The 26,040-nt window shown below is 42.1% G+C and overlaps 2 protein-coding genes and 2 long non-coding RNA genes across 5 annotated transcripts in view; 2 read left to right on the forward strand and 2 right to left on the reverse strand.

Moving 5' to 3' along the window:
• Positions 1-26,040, forward strand: part of LOC138411123 (NACHT, LRR and PYD domains-containing protein 14-like) — a 153,180-nt gene that overhangs the window by 101,745 nt on the left and 25,395 nt on the right. The window contains exons 14-15 of one of the 2 annotated variants that reach the window (XM_069529949.1): positions 4,269-4,442; positions 6,210-6,383. In XM_069529949.1, coding sequence (XP_069386050.1) covers positions 4,269-4,442; positions 6,210-6,383 — 348 coding nt within the window. The remainder of the gene's footprint in view (positions 1-4,268; positions 4,443-6,209; positions 6,384-26,040) is intronic. The other variant, XM_069529956.1, reaches the window with a different exon arrangement.
• Positions 5,514-10,895, reverse strand: LOC138411220 (uncharacterized). The gene is made up of 2 exons (XR_011243878.1): positions 10,473-10,895; positions 5,514-5,951 (listed from the first exon to the last, which is right to left on the reverse strand). It is a non-coding gene; the product is annotated as an uncharacterized lncRNA (long non-coding RNA).
• LOC138411186 (NLR family CARD domain-containing protein 3-like) lies at positions 14,834-22,757 on the forward strand. The gene is made up of 7 exons (XM_069530404.1): positions 14,834-14,880; positions 16,604-16,738; positions 17,150-17,379; positions 17,601-19,446; positions 19,685-19,858; positions 20,492-20,665; positions 21,918-22,757. The coding sequence occupies exons 2-7, from the start codon at positions 16,611-16,613 to the stop codon at positions 21,949-21,951; spliced, it is 2,586 nt and encodes an 861-aa protein (XP_069386505.1). The 5' UTR covers positions 14,834-14,880; positions 16,604-16,610; the 3' UTR covers positions 21,952-22,757.
• LOC138411217 (uncharacterized) overlaps positions 25,208-26,040 on the reverse strand; it is a 1,720-nt gene continuing 887 nt past the window's right edge. The window contains exon 2 of the long non-coding RNA XR_011243874.1: positions 25,208-26,040. This exon is cut by the window's right edge and continues 465 nt beyond it. This is a non-coding gene — a long non-coding RNA (uncharacterized lncRNA).

A 26,040-nucleotide genomic window follows, 5' to 3' on the forward strand; every position in this document is an offset into this window, starting at 1 on the left:
ACTTTATATTTAAATAATTTATATTTAAATACTTTATATTTAAATAATTTATATTGAAATAATTGATATTAAAATACTTTATATATAAATACTTTATATTAAAATACTTTATATTTAAATAATTTATATTTAAATAATTTATAGTTAAACACTTTATATTTAAATACTTTCTATATAAATACTTTATATTTAAATACTTTATATTTAAATACTTTATATTTAAATACTTTCAGTCTAGTTTTATTTTACTGTCACAGACTCTGAGTCAGTTTTTCTACACGTGGACTGTCGAGAGAAGAAGAGTCAGGATGAACTTCTGTCAGTCAATCAACAGTTTGACTCGACACTGTGATCGACTGAGTCCAACACAATAAACCTTCAACTGTCTCAGGTTACCATGACAACAGGGAGACAGTGTAGGAGGTTGACTTTGTTATATTGGAAGAAAAACTGAATTTACGTACCTGTCTTCATTGTGTGTGTTTGAGATCACAGTCAGTGTCAGTGTCTTTCATCTCAGAATGAAGATGAGTGGTTATGAGGAGGAAGAGGACAGAGCAGAGTCTCCAGAGTTCAGCTGTGTGTCTCTGAAGAGTGACCAGTCCAAACATCAACCTCCATTGTTCAGTAATGAACCTGGACCCTCACACACAAAGTAAGAGACTGTTTCTACTGTGAACTGATCTGAAGAGGATGTAGTTTCCTCTAGTGTGGCCCCTGCATTAGGACACAGCTTCATTGAAATTGGTGACTAATCTCTCAGAATCCCTCAAAGAGCTCAGACCTCCACCAAGGCCCAACACGCTCCTGATGAAACCACTTTGAAATTCACTACATACTCATTTTTATTTGGATCTGCACCAAATTTCACTCACTCATAAACATCAGTCCTCTGAACATCTGGTTCACAGAACACATCCTTCACCAAGTTTACTGGTGATCTGTTCAGTGGTTTTTATAATCCCACTAACGAACCAACCAACCAACACACAAACATACAGGGTGGAAACAAAACCTCCTTGACAGAAGTGATGACGACCTGTGACTGTGACATTTGACTTATCAGGACATGTCTTCACAGAGAGAGGAAGAGGAGTCATGTTTCTGAGGAGGAGCAGTCGTCCCGCTGTGCTTTGTGTCAGGACGTCCTGAAGGATCCAGTCTCCACCAGCTGTGGACACTGGTTCTGCAGACAGTGCATCACCTCATACTGGGACCAGTCTGGTTCTTCAGGAGACTCCTCCTGTCCCCAGTGTGGAAAAAGATCCCGAAGAGGAGCTGGAGCTCAGACAGCCGGTCAGAGCAGCACTGTACATGTGTCTGCTGATGTCTTCACTTCTGACAACAGCACATGTTTGATTTTGTTCCTTCATACAGCATCAACATTTCACTTGGTTATAAAAGCACAAAGTTCAAAAGCTTTGATTTTCTCTAGTTTTTCTGTATCTGATGAAAACAATCAGCAGATTCTCAGATTCTCTGTCTCTGACATTGTTTCTTGTCTTTCAGCAGATCGGGGTCTGCAGGAGGTTTTAGACCAACATAAGATCAGTCTGAGGAGGAGATGTGAACATGTGACTGAAGGAACTGAGGAAACAGGAAGTAGAACCCTCCTCAACAGGATCTACACTGAGCTCTACATCACAGAGGGACAGAGTGAAGAGGTTAATACTCAACATGAGGTGAGGCAGCTTGAGACAGCTTCCAAGAGGAAGAGCCTCAACGACACTCCCATCAAGTGCCACGACATCTTTAAAGCCTTCACTGACCAGCAGAGCAGCATCAGAGTCGTCCTGACCAACGGCGTCGCTGGCGTTGGAAAAACCTTCTCGGTGCAGAAGTTCACTCTGGACTGGGCAGAGGGTTTAGAAAACCAAGATGTGGGTCTGCTGGTTGTGCTTTCGTTCAGGGAGCTGAACCTGGTGAGAGACGAGCAGCACAGTCTTCTCACGCTGCTCCGTGTTTTCCATCCAACATTACAGAAGCTCACGGCAGAGACGCTCGCTGTCTGTAAACCTTTGATCATCTTTGACGGCCTGGATGAAAGCAAACTTTCTCTGGACTTCAACCACAGGGAGGTCGTGTCTGAGGTCACACAGAGGTCATCAGTCAACGTGCTGCTGACAAACCTCATCCAGGGGAATCTGCTTCCCTCGGCTCTCGTCTGGATAACCTCCAGACCTGCGGCGGCCAATCAGATCCCTCCTACATGTGTTGACAGGGTGACAGAAGTACGAGGCTTCACTGACGCCCAGAAGGAGGAGTACTTCAGGAGGAGATTCAGTGATGAGGAGCTGAGCAGCAGAATCATCTCACACATCAAGACGTCCAGGAGCCTCCACATCATGTGTCAAATCCCAGTCTTCTGCTGGATCAGTGCTACAGTTCTGGAGCACATGTTGACCACAGACCAGAGAGGAGAGCTGCCCAAGACCCTGACGGACCTGTACTCACACTTCCTGCTGGTTCGGACAAAGAGGAAGAACAACAAGTACGGTGGAGGACATCAGACGAGTCCACAGCAGCTGACGGAGGCTGACAGGGACGTTCTTCTGAAGCTGGGGAGGCTGGCACTTAAACATCTGGAGGAAGGAAACATCATGTTCTACCAAGAAGACCTGGAGCAGTATGGTCTTAATGTCACAGAGGCCTCGGTGTACTCAGGAGTTTGTACTGAGATCTTCAGAAGAGAGTGTGTGATCTTCCACAAATCAGTCTACTGCTTTGTTCATCTGAGCGTTCAGGAGTTTCTGGCTGCAGTCTACATGTTCCACTGTTACACACACACAGAAGAACTCAAGAACTTCTTGGGAACATATGGGAACACAGACAACACCTTCTCCCTGGAGGACCTCCTGAAGAGAACCATGGAGAAATCCCTCACCAGTAAAAATGGTCATCTGGATCTGTTTGTTCGCTTCCTTCACGGCCTCAGTCTGGAGTCCAACCAGAGAGTCTTAGGAGGCCTGCTGGGTCGGACAGAGAACAATCCAGAGATCATCCAGAGAATCATCAACAACCTGAAGAAGATGCAGAGTGATGACATTTCTCCTGAGAGAAGCATCAACATCTTCCACTGTCTGACTGAGATGAACGACCACTCAGTACATCAGCAGATGCAACAGTTCCTGACGTCAGAGAACAAATCAAAGAAGAAACTCTCTGAGATCCACTGCTCAGCTCTGGCCTACATGCTGCAGATGTCAGAGGAGGTTCTGGATGAGTTGGACCTGGAGAAGTTCAACACATCATACCAGGGTCGACGGAGACTGATCCCAGCTGTGAGGAACTGCAGGAAGGCTCTGTGAGTCCAGACATGATCAATAACATGTTGAATCAGTGAACACATCCTCTGCCACTTTGTTAGTTTGAATGAAGCTTGTACCAGATCTGAAAGGATTCTCTTGAGGTGTTTTTAAGATAAAATGTTCATGAGGCAAAAAGAGGATTTACCAGGGTGAGGGTCACATGATCACGTGTTGTATGAATGTTGTGTTTTCTGATTTTATTCTCACAGATTTGATATTTTCTTTAATTACAGACTCGGTGGTTGTGGACTCTCAGAGACTCACTGTGAAGTCGTGGCTTCAGCTCTGAAGTCAGACCCCTCACATCTGAGAGAACTGGTTCTGAGTAGAAACATCCTTAAGGACTCAGGAGTGAAGCTGCTGTGTGCTGGACTGGAGAGTCCAAACTGTCGACTGGAGACTCTGAGGTCAGGTCCTTAAATCCCTGAATGTTCACTTTTCCAACGTTCCTTCTTATTTGGTCATTATCTATTTAAATTGAATTGTCTCAGTTCTGCTCTGCTCACTGTCCCTCAGTCGTCTGTCCCTCACCCAGCCTGTCAGTCACGTCCACCTCATCAGCCCAACTCCATTCACCTGCACACACCTGCTCCTGATCACTAGTGTCAGTGAATAACATGTGGACTGAGGCCGAGCACTCGTCCTCCTCAGGTTCTCAACAATAAGACACGTTCTTATTGAAGCACGTTGGACAGTTGATGAGTATAGAACCAAACAGGAAGTGACTGTCAGGAGCCATCTCTACTTTAAACAGTGTTTAATGACACAAACCTACTCAGTGACCAAACACACGGAGAAGAAGGTGATGAATGAAACAATGGTCCAACATGTCTGATGTGATATTTATCTTCAGGTCACAGACTGGACTGAGGTCAGCAGCATGTTGAGAGTCTGTGTTGACATGATGACGATCCACAATAACAGGAGGACACATTCAAATATTCACATTTCTTTATCCAGGTTGAAGGGCTGCAGTCTGTCAGAGATCAGCTGTTCTTCTCTGGCTTCAGCTCTGAGGTCAAACCCCTCTCATCTGAGAGAACTGGATCTGAGCTACAACAAGCTGCAGGACTCAGGAGTGAAGGAGCTGTGTGGTTTTCTACAGAGTCCAACCTGTCCACTGGAGACTCTGAGGTCAGACATCTTGTTTTGATGTGAAAGCTTCAGTGTGTCGAATTTAGTGACATCTTATGGTGAAGTGTCATTTTGCATGTTGCATATTTAAATACAAAGTATCTGAGTATAAAGTGTGTAAATATAAAGTATTTGAATATAAAGTATGTAAGTATAGACAGCGCCCTGTACACACGTGTTACTCAGGCCTCCCTGCTCCACTTTCAACTGGTCAAACTGCGGCTCAGATCATCGCCAATTCAAGAAAACATGATCATACACATCAACTGTGGAACATGTTCAGAAAATTGTGTGCAGACATTTTCTGGAGCTGAAGCAGCAGCAGGAGATTGTCCGGGTCAGACTCGTTCACAGCAACAGGAACATGTGGGGACATTCAGACGAGGGGTGGAGCCAAAACTCATATCTCCATGATAACCATGGTTACGTTAAGTTACAGGTTCACTGTGAAGGATTTAGTGACGTCTCCAGGTGTCCTACATGTGAACGTAGTCCACTTGTCCACGTTCACATGTACGACTCCTGAAGATGTCCAGCAAGATGTTTAGAGACATCTAGTGGTGAAGTTACATATTACCAACAAATGAACCTCGAGGACACGAGGACTTTCAAGCTGTTTTCAGTCTTGAACTCTGTAAAATAGTGTCTGGACATTTTCTGGAGTTTGTCTTTCACATATGAAGAACGGGAGGAGCAGCAGGAGGCGGGACATGACGTCTAACCTCTGCTGTGGAAAGATCAGTGTGGTTGTTTACAGCTCATCCACACCGGCGTCGGCCCTTATCACCAAAACCTATGGAATCTCCTGGTCTTTCCAAGTTGACATCTTCGTCTTCTACGTGTCTCTTCTTCTTCATCCTGAGATATTTTCATTCTTTCAGTCTCACGTCCGTCACATGTTTGTGTCCGTCATCAACACGTCCACTCGCTCTCTGTGAATCCTCGGGACATTTACCTGCTCTATTCTCACATGGACTCACTCAGAAACTTTACTCGGAGGCTGCAGGAAAAGTTCCAGAAAATGTCCAGAACTTGAGTCAGACTTCAGGTCTGAAAACAGCGACAGTGATGTTTAGTCAAAGTCCTTTATTTTCACACATGGACTCAGTTTAATTGACAGTTGAGTTGAATCCTTTATACTTGATACTAGTCTTCTCTAGACTGGACTCCTGTAACTCCCTCCTCTCTGGAAGAAGACAAAAGTCACTCTCCTGCCTCCAACTAGTTCAGAGCAGCAGCTTCTCACTGGTATTAAACATCAACATCACATCACCCTGATCCTCGCTTCTCTCCATTGACTCCCTGTCCGTTTTAGAATTGATTTTCAGATTTGACTGATCACTTTTAAAGCATCTGGCCCCAAACTACATCACAGAACTCTTGAGCCTGTATGTGCCTGCACGCAGCCTTAGATCCTCAGGTGGATCCTGCTGTTCCAAAGTCCAGGTTGAAAACTAAACCGTGACCTTGCTTTTACCATCAGGGCCCCTCGGCTTTGGAACGGCCCACCTGAGGAGATAAGTCAGAGTCAGTGACGTCTTTTCAGTCACTTCTTAAAACCCATTTTTATAGACTTGCTTTGATGTGATGTGTTTTTATCATTTTCACCTTTGATGTACTTGTTCTTTTATCTCTATTGTCATATTACGGCTTTTATGTGTTCAAGGTTTTATTGACTTTTCTTGATTTGCTGTCAAAGCACTTTGTAAACTCTGTTTTTAAAAAGTACTTTATAAATAAAGTTTATTATTGTTATTATTTATTCAGGTTGGAGGGCTGCAGTCTGTCAGAGATCAGCTGTTCTTCTCTGGCTTCAGCTCTGAGGTCAAACCCCTCTCATCTGAAAAAACTGGATCTGAGCTTCAACAAGCTGCAGGACTCAGGAGTGAAGGAGCTGTGTGGTCTTCTACAGAGTCCAACCTGTCCACTGGAGACTCTGAGGTCAGTTCACTGACTGACTTTTGTAGATCTCATATCTATAACACAACATTTATACACGATTTATCTCATTTAATTCTAATTTAACATAATTCCTCTTCATACATAACTTGAATTCATGAATTAATTTGACATTTTAAATATTCAGCTACTTGTTAAAACTCATCTGTGTTTAGTTCTGGATTTCCTAAACTGATCTGCAGGACAGAGACCGGGTCCAAATAATATATTGTTACTGAATCAGGACTCGTCTTTAGTCCAACATGTCTGATTTCATATTTATCTTCCATGTTATGAGTCTGTGCTGACATGAATATTTGTTATTTTCACACATGAACTCAGTTTAATTTACAGCTAAGTTTTATTCTTTATTCAGGTTGAAGAGCGGCAGTCTGTCAGAGATCAGCTGTTCTTCTCTGGCTTCAGCTCTGAGGTCAAACCCCTCTCATCTGAGAGAACTGGATCTGAGCTACAACAAGCTGAAGGTCTCAGAAGTGAAGGAGCTGCTTGATCTACAGCAGAGTTCAGACTGTCGACTGGAGACTCTGAGGTCAGTAGATGTTTGGAGTCAGTCCACGCTGCTTTCATCAGTATTTTACTAAACACAGTCAGTATCACAGTAAAGATCCAGGGTCTGTACTACGAAGCAGGATTTGTGGTTATCAGGTTAACTTCAGAGACAGAGTGTGTCCTCAGAGAGTCCTCACTTTGTTCTCTCACTTCATCAGTGAACAACTGATCAGTTGGCTCTTTGTCACAGCTCTGAGATCAGTGTGACTGAAGCCTCAGAGAAGCATCATCACCATGGTAACCATGAGCTGTCTCTACAGAGCAGAAGCTCTGCTGAGGTCCATCTGTCTCATCTGTCCACTGACAGTTTGTCAGGAGCACATGTTCATCAACACACAGTGAAACATGTCTTCACCTGTGACAGCAGGAAATCCACCTCTCAAGTGTCCACTCTGCACTTTCACATGCAGAGGAAACACACGTGATGGTCAAAGTGTGTGCAGCTCTTAGCGTGTTCATTCCAACACGTGAACATGAAGCAGAGAGGAAGCTGCTCCACCTCTGAACAGGACTGAAGTCCCTGCTGCTCTTTATACTGGATGTGCTGCATCACTGACTCACAGCTGATGAAGTGAGTCTCTGTCAACACTGATGTCTTCTTCTCTCAACAGATGGAGGACAGGATCTTTCTCTAGGTGAGTGTGAAGAGGACAGTGTGAAGAGGACAGTGTGTGTGGACGGAGGCTGAGCTGTGTCCTGATGATCCAGAGGCTGAAGCAGCAGCAGCTTGTGTGTAGAGCGGCTCTGACTGGGCCTTGTTGCTGGGAGGCAGAGTGGAGACAGAGCTCCAGAGGAATCAGAGGAGGTGAGCTGCTCTGAGATCAGCTGTCACACAGTGTCCAGTCCACCGTCCTCCCTGTGTGTTCCTGTGTGACACAGCATCATCAGTGGATCTGCTGCTGCTCTGTCCTTTGACACAGAAAAGTCAAAGTTGTAAATATTTCCAAGTTATGTGCAGAAAAATATGCAGATTTAATGCAAATGTAACTTTCAAATGTAGAAAGTGACATTCTATCTACTGGTGGGGACATGAAGCTGTGAGCAGTCGCTGTTATAAATAAATAACTGCTGAGTTCAGACGAGCGTCTTATGTTTTAAAACTATTTCACCCTGATCCCACTGACGGCAGCATGTTAGCATGTTAGCATGTTGTGTGGAGAACTAACAACCATGTGAAAACCATGAGCACTGCAGTTAATCAGAAAGTGTAAAGTGGTGTTATTTGAACACAGATTGATGAGACCAGGCTGTAAATAAAATGCTCAGTACATTGAAGTATATAGTCAACAGTGATTTCTAAGAGTCGATGTAAATAAAGAAGAAAAGATAATGACGAGGTGCAGAACTTTTTCACATTAAAAAAATATATTATTATAATATATAATATTTTCAGAAGCTGAGGTTGTTTTAATTGAATTTGTCAAATGGTGAAGTTTGACATCTACATAGTTTAATAACATAGTTTTATGATTTGTATTCTCTCTGGATTCTTCATACATGTGTTCATAATCACAGAACTGCACTAATTCTACCTGTCACCTCTGCACTGTGTACCCTGTACAACACTCCGCTCCAATACTGGAACATTTACTTCATATGTGATATGTGTTATTACTGTGTGATATTATTTATCTTTTTATACAATACTCTTGTCTTTTAGCACATTCTATTTACATACTCTAATTCATAGTATATTATCTATTGTATGTATATTGTGTATAGTCAAGAATTTATATGCATATATTATACCTATACTATATATCATATTATATCTATCTATCTATGTACATTTATTCACAAATACTTATTTGTTTCAATGAATAATTTCTTTATTTAACATTTTCCACTTCACACGTGTGTGTGTGTGTGTGTGTGTGTTTTCCTGTGGAACAATAAAGTTAACTAACCATAAAACAAAGACTCATGGGAGCTGTGGTCCAAGAACACCAACAAAATAAGTCCAGCCTTGGAATGATAGAGAGATAGAGAGATGGATAGAGAGATAGAGATATTTTTAGATTTTTACAAAAACTTTATTTACATATTTTCATTGTTACAAGTTCTTAAAATAAAGTGCTCATGTAAATAGAATAATTATAAAAATACATCAATCAGTTAAAGAGTGTGGGAAAGACGGCTGATCGTCAGTTACAGTGCAGACAATGTTTTTAAAACAGCAGCATTTTTTAAAAGACTCCAGATCAGAGACATGTTTAAAAAAATGGAACTCGAGTCTGAGTCTTGCTCGGAGGTTTGTCACCCACACTGCCTTTGCTTCCTGCCCTTCCCTGTTCTCCACCATGTTCTTTCTGCTGATATAAATTGCCAGTTTGACTTCACCTGAGAGGAAGTTTAGGAGCTGCCACTTCTCTGTATTAAATTTGTTGTGGCCAGCTCCCATGATAAAAACCTTCTCAGTAAAAATGACATTAGAAAGAGTAAAAACCGTGGTTAAAAGAGAGAAGAGGCTTGTGAGTCTCCTGCACTCTGTAAAAACGTGATAGACAGTCTCACGCAGATCGCAAAATGGACTTTTATTTAGAACAGTGGGATTAAGAACAGAAATAAAAGCGTTGGAAGCAACGGCACCGTGTAAAATTCTCCACTGGAGGTCGCCGGTCCGTTTTTTTAGAGGAGGTTTATGTAAAATCCTCCACTGTGGGCTGGGTCCATTTCCACCCCACCTCTGGGACCACACAGTGGGGGGCCTGTTGCTCAGTCCGGACTGGTGGATGCTCTTTACACAGTTCCTGTAGAGGGTTTCTTGGTCACCTCTGTGTGGGGTCGGGTTTTGTTCATTTACTACAGTGAGTAGGGGGCCGGTCTTCTCCCCCAGCCCTGGGCTCAGGGTGATTTCAGGGTAGGGGTCTGCAGCATCAGGTTCCATCTCTTTGCTTTGGTGGCCCCTCAGGAGGCTCCGCTCTTCTTCAGAGAGCCTCTGGGTCCAGAGCTCCAGGATCCTCTGGGCCACCCGGGTAGACTGCAGCCCCAGCAGAGAGCCCAGGGCCTGGGTGTCATTTAGTGTCGGCCCCACTGCATCCACCAGCTGCTGGAAGGTCCGAGTCTCAGACCGTGTGAGCGCCGCCATCAGGCCGGGTGTTGTGTTGGTGCTGACATCGAGTCTGGCTCCGTGGATGAATGGTTCTCTCAACAACCAGCACAGAGAGTCAGTGTTTGGGCAGCTTTTATGGTGAAATAGGGCCCATGGTTTAAAAACTCCACGATAAAAAGGAGGGAACCCACTTCCTTTTAGAAATGTAGGATCAGTTACAGTTTTGGCCCGTTGCTTCAACACGTTTTGCAAAACTTGGCTCATTGTGTCGAAACGAATAATGAATGAAGTCTGGTTTACAAACAGGAGCGGAGCGAACAGCGCAGACTGCTGTTAGCCACCTGCTAGTTAGCTTAGCATCATGTTTTAGTGACGCTGGAAACGTCGCAGCGGTTTTATTTCCTCATTGAACCTCGGGGCGGTGTGCGGGTGCAGGCGGGCAGACCACCGAGGGGTTCAATTCCCCGTACCTTCCTCCAGAGGCTCCAGCGGAGTTCCGAAAGTCACGAAGTCCTCGTCGCTGTCACTGTCCGACGCCATGTTTCTGCTACAACTACGGAAACTGCACAGGGACAAACCTCCCCGCGACCCGCGAAGCGTTAATGGAAGATAATTCAGATACTACAGCGACACCTTGTGGTGGCAACATGTAACAACTAAATAAACGAGCAGTTCACTGAAACTGTGAAAAGTTCTTAAACTTTACTCTTTTAAAGTCAACGTGTTGTTTTTATGTTCACGGTAAAATGGACACAGAGACACATAAAAAACTAACAATAACTCTGACGGCTGCAGGCCTCTGTCCTGGAAACAATTACTAAGTGTGGTGGGAAACTATTTTGTAGTGGAAAACATTTCTATCCATGTTTAAGCCATTTATGACCTGAACTGTTTGTGACCTACTTTTTATGACCTTTCTAAAACCTTCATCTTGATTTTACATCATCAAGCATCGACCTTCCTCACGGCTCAGCGTCACACTGGTGGGGACATGAAGCTGTGAGCAGTCCTGTTATCAATAAATAACTGCTGAGTTCAGACAAGTGTCTTATATTTTAAAACTATTTAATTAAATTTGAACAGTTTTATTTGAAGTGTTTTCTTAAGTGACGTCAGATGAGATCTTCTCTGTAAAGTCGCAGCTGATGGATCTGACCTGAGTTTGAGTTTCTAACTTTTGATGTTTCACTGTTTAATGGTAGAAGGTCGAAAATCTCAGCTTCAATTCTTCATTTAATTCAACTGCTGCAGGAAAACCACGAAATCCAGTTTGATCATCACGAAAACGTTTCTTTCAAACCTCAGATTTTTTTATTCACTTGTAAAATCTTGTAGCTGTTTTGTTTCAATGAATCATTTTATTATTTTTACATGAAAATAAAACTTCTCCACTTCATTCAAGTTAAAATTCTCTGCCGGTCAGTTTGTCTCTGGTCCACAGCTGCTCAATGATCAGAAGGTTGGTTTGTACCGAGCTGGAGATTCTGTGTCCTCCTCCACTCTGCTCTCACTTTAACTAATGAACACTCACCACCAGGGGGCATCATTCAAGGTGAAGACCGTGGTGACGGTGTGAGTGAGGTGGAAACAGATCTGAAAGGTGGGAAACTGAAGGATGCACAGAGATTACAGGCCTCTAGAGAAGGTGAGAGGTGTTTAAAGCATATTGATGGAATTTGAGGAAGAAATTCTCCCAAAGAAAGTAGTGTTGGGATACATGACACACACAGAGAGGGAATATATACCAAGACCAGTAAGATGCTTCAGCTGTCAAAGATCTGGTCATGCTGCTCTGACATGTGAAGGAAGAGAAGGTGTGCTAGATGTGGTGAGGATCATGAGGATGAACAGTGTGGGGAAGGGATGGAACCAAACTGTTGTCACTGTGGAGGAAACCATAGTGTGGCACATGGAGGCTGTGAAGTCATGAAGAGGGAGGTAGAGATTCAACAGGTCAGGGTACAAAACTAAATCACATCTGCAGATGCTGTCAAGATGGTGAACCAGAGGAGAGAGAGTGAAGACACACAAATGAAGAACAACACATTAAACAGCAAGAACAACCAAGAGGGCAAAGTGTGAGTTAAAGAAACGAGTCACTTTTATAGCAGGAGTCATAAATGCTACGATGGAAACCAAATGAAAAACGGAAAGAAAACAAATAATAGTACAAGCAGCTGCAAATCATCTGAACATGAATGAAGAGACTTGGGAGGAGGTGAGAGATGATGCAAGGAGTTTGGTGGCAAATGGACAAGAGCTCAAAAACTGTATGAATCAATCATCATAAATCAGATTATAAATCAGTATCAGACGATGTTTGTGTGCAAGAGACATGAAACCAAATCTGGATTTTAGAATCCTCAATTATACTGCGGTTGATAGGAAAGAGGGGGGGGGGGGTGCACTAGATTTATCAAGGAACATATGTCCTCAGAGATGTCAGTAAGAGGAAGAAGAAGACATTGTGGTAGAAATGTGGACAAATGAAGGACAGTTTAACATAAATGACTATAACCCATGCAGGAAACTAGAAATCAGTTAACTCAAGCAGATACAAGGACAGACTAGCACTAGATCTGACACTGGATTCAAGTGAGGTGGCAGGGAAATGTGAGAGGGAAGTATGGGAAGACTCAACAATTGGAAGTGACCACTACCCAATATTCAGTAACATACACATAGACCGTGAAGTGAAAGTAGAAGGAAGAGAAGTGACGTGGATATTCAGTAAAGCTAGGTGGGATCAGTTTCACTACTTATGTAAGGAGGGAAATGGGGAAATAGATCAAAGCCAAGAGATAGAAAAAGTGGAAGAAAAGTTCAGAGGAATTGTTTGAAAAGCAGCAGAGTTATCAATCCCTAGAAGCAAAGGGACAATGAGTAGGAGAGCAGCACCCTGGTGAACAGAGGAGTGTAGTAGAACCATTAAAGAAAGAAATAGAGTTTTTAAAGAATTAAAGAGAACCCACTATTTAACAAAGCTCATTGAATATAAAAGGCTCAAGTAAGGAAAGTGGTGAAGGAAGCAAAGAGAGAAAGTCGGAGAGAATTCTGGAATAAAAAAGGCAGATCAACTCCTATAAACAATGTATGGAGAACGATAAGAAAAGACGAGGGGAATCCGGAGAGAGTGGCAGTACCCAATATTAAAAGTTGGAGAGAAAACAGAAAGAACGAATGAAGACAAGGCAGAAATAATGGTTGAGATGTTTGCAGAAATTCACAGTTCTGACAATCTAACCCAGGAAAGGAAGCGACGGAGGGAAGAAAGTAGACGAGCAAATCCAGGGATTATACAGAGAAGAGAAAGCACAAGTGGTGTGATGGATGCACCTTTTACTTTACAAGAGATGAGGAGAGCCACAGGAGAAACTGGGTTAACATCTCCAGAGAAAAGAGCAAATGTGTTATATAATGTTAAAACACTTGGGAAAACAGACAGAACACCAGCTTTTAGGGATATATAATAAAATATGGGAAGAGGGAAGATTACCCACGAGCTGGAAAGAAGCAATCATCATTCCTATAATAAAACCAGGAAAGGACCCGACAACTCCAACGAGCTGCAGACCCAGAGCACTTACTTAGATGTTGGAAAAATAATGGAAAGGATGATCGGTGAGAGAAGGACATTCCATCTAGAGAGGAGAGGTTTGTTATCTCCTCATCAGAGTGGTTTTAGGAAAGGGAGGGGAACAATGGATCCAATCTGTTCAGAGACAGAAACTAGGGAAGCTCAAATGAAGAAAGAATTTAGAATGGCAGAGTTCTTTATGTGGAGACGGCTTATGATATATGGAAAGAGGGTTTAATGGTTAACTAGACAAAATGGGAACAACAGGAAGAACTTTGAATTGGATTCAAACCTTTATTTTTGATAGATATATCCAGGTAAAGATGGGAACAACCACATGGACCAGGTATAATAGATAACGGAGCGCCTCAGGGCAGTGTGATCAGCCCAATACTTTTTTCCATCATGATTAAGGATGTGTACTCAGACATAAGTTCTGATATAGGAAAAGCATCATCTGCTGATGATGGGGCTTCATGGACAAGAGGTAAAAACTTAACACTAATCCAAGGGAAGATAGGAAATGTAATCAGGATGGTAGAGAAATGCTCATATTCATGGGGATTCAGGTTTTCAGTGGAAAAAACAAAAGTAGTGATGTTTTGTAGAAAGAAGATGAGCGAGGCTGGTTTAAAGATGTATGTGGAACAGTTAGATCAGGTCAACACATTTCAATATCTGGGGTTTTATTTGACACAAACCTGGAATGAACATAGAAATAAGAGAGAGGAAAAAAGATGGTTCTTAATGGAATGAGATGTCTCAAAGGGTCTGAATGGGGAGCCAGTAGAAAAGCTTTGAAGAACATATATATATATATATATATATATAGATATATATATATATATTTATATATATATTCTACAAACAGCTAATGCTAATTCACTGGTCAAACCTACAAGGACACAAAGAAGAAGATCACTCAACAATGGCATCACAGTGGACAGAGCAAAACCAGTTGAACCATGTTCAGACTCGCTCTCAGCACTGGTATCATTACAGTCCTCCCACAGCAGAGCAGATATACTGTATGAAATATACCAGACACTATTCAGACGACATCACACACTAACACAAGTCAGCTTCATGTAGATCCCAGCTCACTGAGCATCAAGGGCAATGAAATGACCGAGTGACAAAACAATGTTTAACACAGCAGAGAGCAAACAGTCATACACAAACACACACAGTCATGTGATCTCCAGTAACTGCAGAGAGCAAACACTTATATCACACACACACACACACACTCTCAGTTGAACTTTGAGGAGCAGAAGGAGGAAACGTGAAGTTTGAGGCTGGTGAGTGTTCGAGCAACATTCATATGAATCCTTCATATTATTCATTCATGCATTGCGTGGCACACACACTATTATTCCTCGCGTTCATTATTCTCCCGCTTCAGGACAAAAGTTTGGGGACGATGGGGACAGCTGAAAATCACTTGGACAGAGACGCAGTGGTCACAAGTTCAAGAGCGAGTTTTTACTGCTGCGACATAGAAACATACTGAGTCCCTCTGTCTCTAATAGTATGGAGGAGCACAATGACTGAAGTATAAATCAATAATACAATCAGAAATACTTACATAGATAAATAAGAACCAAATACATGTCTTGTGTATTTCTGTGTCCATATGTAAATGAGTAGAGGCGGTCCTCACCTCAGTCTCCAGCAGGATCGTATTGATTTATACTTAAAGCTCCAGTGTGTAAGATTCAGGTGAAAGGGAACTATTGGCAGAAATCTAATGTAGAAGAATCCTCATGATGTTTTCACCAGTTCGTTTCATCTCAATTGTATGAAATGTAATTTTCTTTACCCAGAAAAGACCCTTTATTTAAATACTTTATATATAAATACTTTATATATAAATACTTTATATATAAATCCTTTATATTTATATACTTTATATTTAAATACTTTATATTAAAATAATTTATATATAAATACTTTATATTTAAATACTTTATATTTAAACATTTATATTAAAATATTTTATATATAAATACTTAATATTTATATACTTTATATTTAAATACTATATATATAAATACTTTATATATAAATACTTTATATATAAATACTTTATATTTAAATACTATATATATAAATACTTTATATTTATACACTTTATATTAAAATACTTTATATATAAATACTTTATATTTATACACTTTATATTAAAATACTTTATATTTAAATACTTTATATATAAATACTTTATATTAAAATACTTTATATTTAAATACTTTATATATAAATACTTTATATTTAAATACTTTATATTTAAATACTTTATATTAAAATACTTAATATTTAAATACTTTATATTTAAATACCTTATATTAAAATACTTTATATTTAAATACTTTATATTTAAATACTTTATATTTAAATACTTAATATATAAATACTTTATATTTAAATACCTTATATTAAAATACTTTATATTAAAATACTTTATATATAAATACTTTATATTTAAATACCTTATATTAAAATACTTTATATATAAATACTTTATATTAAATAATTTATATTAAAATACTTTAAATTTAAATACTTTATATTAAAATACTTTATATTAAAATACTTTATATATAAATACTTTATATATAAATACTTTATATATAAATACTTTATATTTAAATAATTTATATTAAAATACTTTATATTTAAATACTTTATATTTAAATACTTTATATTTAAATACTTTATATTTAAATACTTTCAGTCTAGTTTTATTTTACTGTCACAGACTCTGAGTCAGTTTTTCTACACGTGGACTGTCGAGAGAAGAAGAGTCAGGATGAACTTCTGTCAGTCAATCAACAGTTTGACTCGACACTGTGATCGACTGAGTCCAACACAATAAACCTTCAACTGTCTCAGGTTACCATGACAACAGGGAGACAGTGTAGGAGGTTGACTTTGTTATATTTGAAGAAAAAGTGAATTTACGTACCTGTCTTCATTGTGTGTGTTTGAGATCACAGTCAGTGTCAGTGTCTTTCCTCTCAGACTGAAGATGAGTGGTTATGAGGAGGAAGAGGACAGAGCAGAGTCTCCAGAGTTCAGCTGTGTGTCTCTGAAGAGTGACCGGTCCAAAGAACATCCTCCATTGTTCAGTTATGAACCTGGACCCTCACACACAAAGTAAGAGACTGTTTCTACTGTGAACTGATCTGAAGAGGATGTAGTTTCCTCTAGTGTGGCCCCTGCATTAGGACACAGCTTCATTGAAATTGGTGACTAATCTCTCAGAATCCCTCAAAGAGCTCAGACCTCCACCAAGGCCCAACACGCTCCTGATGAAACCACTTTGAAATTCACTACATACTCATTTTTATTTGGATCTGCACCAAATTTCACTCACTCATAAACATCAGTCCTCTGAACATCTGGTTCACAGAACACATCCTTCACCAAGTTTACTGGTGATCTGTTCAGTGGTTTTTATAATCCCACTAACGAACCAACCAACCAACACACAAACATACAGGGTGGAAACAAAACCTCCTTGACAGAAGTGATGACGACCTGTGACTGTGACATTTGACTTATCAGGACATGTCTTCACAGAGAGAGGAGGAGGAGTCATGTTTCTGAGGAGGAGCAGTCGTCCCGCTGTGCTTCGTGTCAGGACGTCCTGAAGGATCCAGTCTCCACCAGCTGTGGACACTGGTTCTGCAGACAGTGCATCACCTCATACTGGGACCAGTCTGGTTCTTCAGGAGACTCCTCCTGTCCCCAGTGTGGACAAAGATCCAGAAGAGGAGCTGGAGCTCAGACAGCCGGTCAGAGCAGCACTGTACATGTGTCTGCTGATGTCTTCACTTCTGACAACAGCACATGTTTGATTTTGTTCCTTCATACAGCATCAACATTTCACTTGGTTATAAAAGCACAAAGTTCAAAAGCTTTGATTTTCTCTAGTTTTTCTGTATCTGATGAAAACAATCAGCAGATTCTCAGATTCTCTGTCTTTAGTCTCACATTGTTTCTTGTCTTTCAGCAGATCGGGGTCTGCAGGAGGTTTTAGACCAACATAAGATCAGTCTGAGGAGGAGATGTGAACATGTGACTGAAGGAACTGAGGAAACAGGAAGTAGAACCCTCCTCAACAGGATCTACACTGAGCTCTACATCACAGAGGGACAGAGTGAAGAGGTTAATACTGAACATGAGGTGAGGCAGCTTGAGACGGCTTCCAAGAGGAAGAGCCTCCACGACACTCCCATCAAGTGCCACGAGATCTTTAAAGCCTTCACTGACCAGCAGAGCAGCATCAGAGTCGTCCTGACCAACGGCGTCGCTGGCGTTGGAAAAACCTTCTCGGTGCAGAAGTTCACTCTGGACTGGGCAGAGGGTTTAGAAAACCAAGATGTGGGTCTGCTGGTTGTGCTTTCGTTCAGGGAGCTGAACCTGGTGAAAGACGAGCAGCACAGTCTTCTCACGCTGCTCCGTGTTTTCCATCCAACATTACAGAAGCTCACGGCAGAGACGCTCGCTGTCTGTGAACCTTTGATCATCTTTGACGGCCTGGATGAAAGCAGACTTTCTCTGGACTTCAACCACAGGGAGGTCGTGTCTGAGGTCACACAGAGGTCATCAGTCAACGTGCTGCTGACAAACCTCATCCAGGGGAATCTGCTTCCCTCGGCTCTCGTCTGGATAACCTCCAGACCTGCGGCGGCCAATCAGATCCCTCCTACATGTGTTGACAGGGTGACAGAAGTACGAGGCTTCACTGACGCCCAGAAGGAGGAGTACTTCAGGAGGAGATTCAGTGATGAGGAGCTGAGCAGCAGAATCATCTCACACATCAAGACGTCCAGGAGCCTCCACATCATGTGTCAAATCCCAGTCTTCTGCTGGATCAGTGCTACAGTTCTGGAGCACATGTTGACCACAGACCAGAGAGGAGAGCTGCCCAAGACCCTGACGGACCTGTACTCACACTTCCTGCTGGTTCAGACAAAGAGGAAGAACAACAAGTACGGTGGAGGACATGAGACGAGTCCACAGCAGCTGACGGAGGCTGACAGGGACGTTCTTCTGAAGCTGGGGAGGCTGGCGCTTAAACATCTGGAGGAAGGAAACATCATGTTCTACCAAGAAGACCTGGAGCAGTGTGGTCTTAATGTCACAGAGGCCTCGGTGTACTCAGGAGTTTGTACTGAGATCTTCAGAAGAGAGTGTGTGATCTTCCAGAAATCAGTCTACTGCTTTGTTCATCTGAGCGTTCAGGAGTTTCTGGCTGCAGTCTACATGTTCCACTGTTACACACACACAGAAGAACTCAAGAACTTCTTGGGAACATATGGGAACACAGACGGTACCTTCTCCCTGGATGACCTCCTGAAGAGAACCATGGAGAAATCCCTCACCAGTAAAAATGGTCACCTGGATCTGTTTGTTCGCTTCCTTCACGGCCTCAGTCTGGAGTCCAACCAGAGAGTCTTAGGAGGCCTGCTGGGTCGGACAGAGAACAATCCAAAGATCATCCAGAGAGTCTTAGGAGGCCTGCTGGGTCGGACAGAGAACAATCCAGAGATCATCCAGAGAATCATCAACAACCTGAAGAAGATAAAGAGTGATGACATTTCTCCTGACAGAAGCATCAACATCTTCCACTGTCTGACTGAGATGAACGACCACTCAGTACATCAGCAGATGCAACAGTTCCTGACGTCAGAGAACAAATCTAAGACGAAACTCTCTGAGATCCACTGCTCAGCTCTGGCCTACATGCTGCAGATGTCAGAGGAGGTTCTGGATGAGTTGGTCTTGGAGAAGTTCAACACATCAGACCAGGGTCGACGGAGACTGATCCCAGCTGTGAGGAACTGCAGGAAGGCTCTGTGAGTCCAGACATGATCAATAACATGTTGAATCAGTGAACACATCCTCTGCCACTTTGTTAGTCTGAATGAACGCTTGTACCAGATCTGAAAGGATTCTCTTGAGGTGTTTTTAAGATAAAATGTTCATGAGGCAAAAAGAGGATTTACCAGGGTGAGGGTCACATGATCACGTGTTGTATGAATGTTGTGTTTTCTGATTTTATTCTCACAGATTTGATATTTTCTTTAATTACAGACTCGGTGGTTGTGGACTCTCAGAGATTCACTGTGAAGTCGTGGCTTCAGCTCTGAAGTCAGACCCCTCACATCTGAGAGAACTGGATCTGAGTAGAAACATCCTGCAGGACTCAGTAGTGAAGCTGCTGTGTGCTGGACTGGAGAGTCCAAACTGTCGACTGGAGACTCTGAGGTCAGGTCCTTAAATCCTTGAATGTTCACTTTTCCAACGTTCCTTCTTATTTGGTCATTATCTATTTAAATTGAATTGTCTCAGTTCTGCTCTGCTCACTGTCCCTCAGTCATCTGTCCCTCACCCAGCCTGTCAGTCACGTCCACCTCATCAGCCCAACTCCATTCACCTGCACACACCTGCTCCTGATCACTAGTGTCAGTGAATAACATGTGGACTGAGGCCGAGCACTCGTCCTCCTCAGGTTCTCAACAATAAGACACGTTCTTATTGAAGCAGGTTGGACAGTTGATGAGTATAGAACCAAACAGGAAGTGACTGTCAGGAGCCATCTCTACTTTAAACAGTGTTTAATGACACAAAGCTACTCAGGGACCAAACACACAGAGAAGAAGGTGATGAATGAAACAATGGTCCAACATGTCTGATGTGATATTTATCTTCAGGTCACAGACTGGACTGAGGTCAGCAGCATGTTGAGAGTCTGTGTTACTGAATCAGGACTCGTCTTTAGTCCAACATGTCTGATTTCATATTTATCTTCCATGTTATGAGTCTGTGCTGACATGAATATTTGTTATTTTCACACATGAACTCAGTTTATTTTACAGTTAAGTTTTATTCTTTATCCAGGTTGAAGAGCTGCAGACTGTCAGAGATCAGCTGTTCTTCTCTGGCTTCAGCTCTGAGGTCAAACCCCTCTCATCTGAGAGAACTGGATCTGAGCTTCAACGAGCTGCAGGACTCAGGAGTGAAGGAGCTGCTTGATCTAGAGCAGAGTTCAGACTGTCGACTGGAGACTCTGAGGTCAGTAGATGGTTGGAGTCAGTCCACGCTGCTTTCATCAGTATTTTACTAAACACAGTCAGTATCACAGTACAGATCCAGGGTCTGTACTACGAAGCAGGATTTGTGGTTATCAGGTTAACTTCAGGTTTAGTTTTTTCAGTCCTACGAAGCTCGTTCACTTCTTATCGGGTTAAATCACCATGGTAACTGATGATGAACGGCTAACATGCTCCGAAGCAGGTTAAGTTGGAGATCAACCCGTATAAAAGCTCCGCCCACTGACCAGCGTGACTCTCCACTGTTGTGTGGTGCACACTCTCCTTAAAGGGACGGAGAAGAGAAGTTTAAACCAACGTCTGGTTGGTTCAGTTGATCTCAGCCACTAACACACCCAGTACATCTCAATCTCTCCAGACTCATCCTGTCACCAAAATACCAGATGCTCTCAGTCAGGTCCCTGAAAATAGCTCCATGTGTTTTTATTGAGTAGTGACGTCAGAGGTTTGAACCACAGTGTCCTCAGAGACAGTGTGTCCTCAGAGACAGAGTGTCCTCAGAGACAGAGTGTGTCCTCAGAGACAGTGTGTGTCCTCAGAGACAGAGTGTGTCCTCAGAGACAGTGTGTCCTCAGAGACAGAGTGTGTCCTCAGAGACAGAGTGTGTCCTCAGAGACAGTGTGTGTCCTCAGAGACAGAGTGTGTCCTCAGAGACAGTGTGTGTCCTCAGAGACAGTGTGTGTCCTCAGAGACAGAGTGTGTCCTCAGAGACAGTGTGTGTCCTCAGAGACAGAGTGTGTCCTCAGAGACAGTGTGTCCTCAGAGTCAGAGTGTGTCCTCAGAGTCAGAGTGTGTCCTCAGAGTCAGTGTGTGTCCTCAGAGACAGAGTGTGTCCAACTAAAGCTCATCATAGAGACCACATCATGGGATTCAAACTCTGCTGTCAGTCAAACTGTCCATGTCTGTGATTGGTCATACGCAGTAAACCCCGCCCTTTTTATGTGAAACATGTCTTCACCTGTAACAGCAGGAAATCCACCTCTCAAGTGTCCACTCTGCACTTTCACATGCAGAGGAAACACACGTGATGGTCAAAGTGTGTGCAGCTCTTAGCGTGTTCATTCCAACACGTGAACATGAAGCAGAGAGGAAGCTGCTCCACCTCTGAACAGGACTGAAGTCCCTGCTGCTCTTTATACTGGATGTGCTGCATCACTGACTCACAGCTGATGAAGTGAGTCTCTGTCAACACTGATGTCTTCTTCTCTCAACAGATGGAGGCCAGGATCTTTGTTTAGGTTGATGTGAAGAGGACAGTGTGAAGAGGACAGTGTGAAGAGGACAGTGTGTGTGGACGGAGGCTGAGCTGTGTCCTGATGATCCAGAGGCTGAAGCAGCAGCAGCTTGTGTGTAGAGCGGCTCTGACTGGTCCTTGTTGCTGGGAGGCAGAGTGGAGACAGAGCTCCAGAGGAATCAGAGGAGGTGAGCTGCTCTGAGATCAGCTGTCACACAGTGTCCAGTCCACCTTCCTCCCTGTGTGTTCCTGTGTGACAGAGCATCATCAGTGGATCTGCTGCTGCTCTGTCCTTTGACACAGAAAAGTCAAAGTTGTAAATATTTCCAAGTTATGTGCAGAAAAATATGCAGATTTAATGCAAATGTAACTTTCAAATGTAGAAAGTGAAATTCTATCTACTGGTGGGGACATGAAGCTGTGAGCAGTCGCTGTTATAAATTAATAACTGCTGAGTTCAGACGAGCGTCTTATATTTTAAAACTATTTAATTAAATTTGAACAGTTTTATTTGACGTGTTTTCTTGAATGACGTCAGATGAGATCTTCTCTGTAAAGTCGCAGCTGATGGATCTGACCTGAGTTTGAGTTTCTAACTTTTGATGTTTCACTGTTTAATGGTAGAAGGTCGAAAATCTCAGCTTCAATTCTTCATTTAATTCAACTGCTGCAGGAAAACCACGAAATCCAGTTTGATCATCACGAAAACGTTTCTTTCAAACCTCAGTTTTTTATTCACTTGTAAAATCTTGTGGCTGCTTTGTTTCAATGAATCATTTTATTATTTTTACATGAAATAAAACTTTTCCACTTCATTCAAGTTAAAATTCTCTGCCGGTCAGTTTGTCTCTGGTCCACAGCTGCTCAATGATCAGAAGGTTGGTTTGTACCGAGCTGGAGTTTCTGTGTCCTCCTCCACTCTGCTCTCACTTTAACTAAAACACTCACCACCAGGGGGCATCATTCAAGGTGAAGACCGTGGTGACGGTGTGAGTGAGGTGGAGACAGATCTGAAAGGTGGGAAACTGAAGGATGCACAGAGATTACAGGCCTCTAGAGAAGGTGAGAGGTGTTTAAAGCATATTGATGGAATCTGAGGAAGAAATTCTCCCAAAGAAAGTAGTGTTGGGATACATGACACACACAGAGAGGGAATATATACCAAGACCAGTAAGATGCTTCAGCTGTCAAAGATCTGGTCATGCTGCTCTGACATGTGAAGGAAGAGAAGGTGTGCTAGATGTGGTGAGGATCATGAGGATGAACAGTGTGGGGAAGGGATGGAACCAAACTGTTGTCACTGTGGAGGAAACCATAGTGTGGCATATGGAGGATGTGAAGTCATGAAGAGGGAGGTAGAGATTCAACAGGTCAGGGTACAAAACTAAATCACATCTGCAGATGCTGTCAAGATGGTGAACCAGAGGAGAGAGAGTGAAGACACACAAATGAAGAACAACACATTAAACAGCAAGAACAACCAAGAGGGCAAAGTGTGAGTTAAAGAAACGAGTCACTTTTATAGCAGGAGTCATAAATGCTACGATGGAAACCAAATGAAAAACGGAAAGAAAACAAATAATAGTACAAGCAGCTGCAAATCATCTGAACATGAATGAAGAGACTTGGGAGGAGGTGAGAGATGATGCAAGGAGTTTGGTGGCAAATGGACAAGAGCTCAAAAACTGTACGAATCAATCATCATAAATCAGATTATAAATCAGTATCAGACGATGTTTGTGTGCAAGAGACATGAAACCAAATCTGGATTTTAGAATCCTCAATTATACTGCGGTTGATAGGAAAGAGGGGGGGTGCACTAGATTTATCAAGGAACATATGTCATCAGAGATGTCAGTAAGAGGAAAGAAGAAGAAGAAGACATTGTGGTAGAAATGTGGACAAATGAAGGACAGTTTAACATAAATGACTATAACCCATGCAGGAAACTAGAAATCAGTTAACTCAAGCAGATACAAGGACAGACTAGCACTAGATCTGACACTGGATTCAAGTGAGGTGGCAGGGAAATGTGAGAGGGAAGTACGGGAAGACTCAACAATTGGAAGTGACCACTACCCAATATTCAGTAACATACACATAGACCGTGAAGTGAAAGTAGAAGGAAGAGAAGTGACGTGGATATTCAGTAAAGCTAGGTGGGATCAGTTTCACTACTTATGTAAGGAGGGAAATGGGGAAATAGATCAAAGCCAAGAGATAGAAAAAGTGGAAGAAAAGTTCAGAGGAATTGTTTGAAAAGCAGCAGAGTTATCAATCCCTAGAAGCAAAGGGACAATGAGTAGGAGAGCAGCACCCTGGTGGACAGAGGAGTGTAGTAGAACCATTAAAGAAAGAATTGGAGTTTTTAAAGAATTAAAGAGAACCCACTATTTAACAAAGCTCATTGAATATAACAGGCTCAAGTAAGGAAAGTGGTGAAGGAAGCAAAGAGAGAAAGTTGGAGAGAATTCTGGAATAAAAAAGGCAGATCAACTCCTATAAACAATGTATGGAGAACGATAAGAAAAGATGAGGGGAATCCGGAGAGAGTGGCAGTACCCAATATTAAAAGTTGGAGAGAAAACAGCAATAACAAATGAAGACAAGGCAGAAATAATGGTTGAGATGTTTTCAGAAATTCACAGTTCTGACAATCTAACCCAGGAAAGGAAGCGACGGAGGGAAGAAAGTAGACGAGCAAATCCAGGGATTATACAGAGAAGAGAAAGCACGAGTGGTGTGATGGATGCACCTTTTACTTTACAAGAGATGAGGAGAGCCACAGGAGAAACTGGGTTAACATCTCCAGGGAAAAGACCAAATGTGTTATATAATGTTAAAACACTTGGGAAAACAGACACAACACCAGCTTTTAGGGATATATAATAAAATATGGGAAGAGGGAAGATTACCCACGAGCTGGAAAGAAGCAATCATCATTCCTATAATAAAACCAGGAAAGGACCCGACAACTCCAACGAGCTGCAGACCCAGAGCACTTACTTAGATGTTGGAAAAATAATGGAAAGGATGATCGGTGAGAGAAGGACATTCCATCTAGAGAGGAGAGGTTTGTTATCTCCTCATCAGAGTGGTTTTAGGAAAGGGAGGGGAACAATGGATCCAATCTGTTCAGAGACAGAAACTAGGGAAGCTCAAATGAAGAAAGAATTTAGAATGGCAGAGTTCTTTATGTGGAGACAGCTTATGATATATGGAAAGAGGGTTTAATGGTTAACTAGACAAAATGGGAACAACAGGAAGAACTTTGAATTGGATTCAAACCTTTATTTTTGATAGATATATCCAGGTAAAGATGGGAACAACCACATGGACCAGGTATAAGGTAGATAACGGAGCGCCTCAGGGCAGTGTGATCAGCCCAATACTTTTTTCCATCATGATTAAGGATGTGTACTCAGACATAAGTTCTGATATAGGAAAAGCATCATCTGCTGATGATGGGGCTTCATGGACAAGAGGTAAAAACTCAACACTAATCCAAGGGAAGATACGAAATGTAATCAGGATGGTAGAGAAATGCTCATATTCATGGGGATTCAGGTTTTCAGTGGAAAAAACTAAAGTAGTGATGTTTTGTAGAAAGAAGATGAGCGAGGCTGGTTTAAAGATGAATGTGGAACAGTTAGATCAGGTCAACACATTTCAATATCTGGGGTTTTATTTGACACAAACCTGGAATGAACATAGAAATAAGAGAGAGGAAAAAAGATGGTTCTTAATGGAATGAGATGTCTCAAAGGGTCTGAATGGGGAGCCAGTAGAGAAGCTTTGAAGAACATATATATATATATATATATTCTACAAACAGCTAATGCTAATTCACTGGTCAAACCTACAAGGACACAAAGAAGAAGATCACTCAACAATGGCATCACAGTGGACAGAGCAAAACCAGTTGAACCATGTTCAGACTCGCTCTCAGCACTGGTATCATTACAGTCATCCCACAGCAGAGCAGATATACTGTGTGAAATATACCAGACACTATTCAGACGACATCACACACTAACACAAGTCAGCTTCATGTAGATCCAGTGGCGGCTGGTGGAGTTTTCTCCAGGGGGGGCTATAACTCC

Source organism: Paralichthys olivaceus, chromosome 1 (assembly GCF_024713975.1).
Source record: "Paralichthys olivaceus isolate ysfri-2021 chromosome 1, ASM2471397v2, whole genome shotgun sequence".
NCBI lineage: Eukaryota > Metazoa > Chordata > Actinopteri > Pleuronectiformes > Paralichthyidae > Paralichthys > Paralichthys olivaceus.

Excerpts from the sequence above, each read along its gene's own strand:
- LOC138411186 (XM_069530404.1), top strand. The coding sequence starts at position 16,611 with ATGAGTGGTTATGAGGAGGAAGAGGACAGAGCAGAGTCTCCAGAGTTC. Across the intron at positions 17,380-17,600 it reads AGCTGGAGCTCAGACAGCCG|ATCGGGGTCTGCAGGAGGTT; the intron begins GTCAGAGCAGCA and ends GTCTTTCAGCAG. Across the intron at positions 19,447-19,684 it reads AGGAACTGCAGGAAGGCTCT|ACTCGGTGGTTGTGGACTCT; the intron begins GTGAGTCCAGAC and ends CTTTAATTACAG.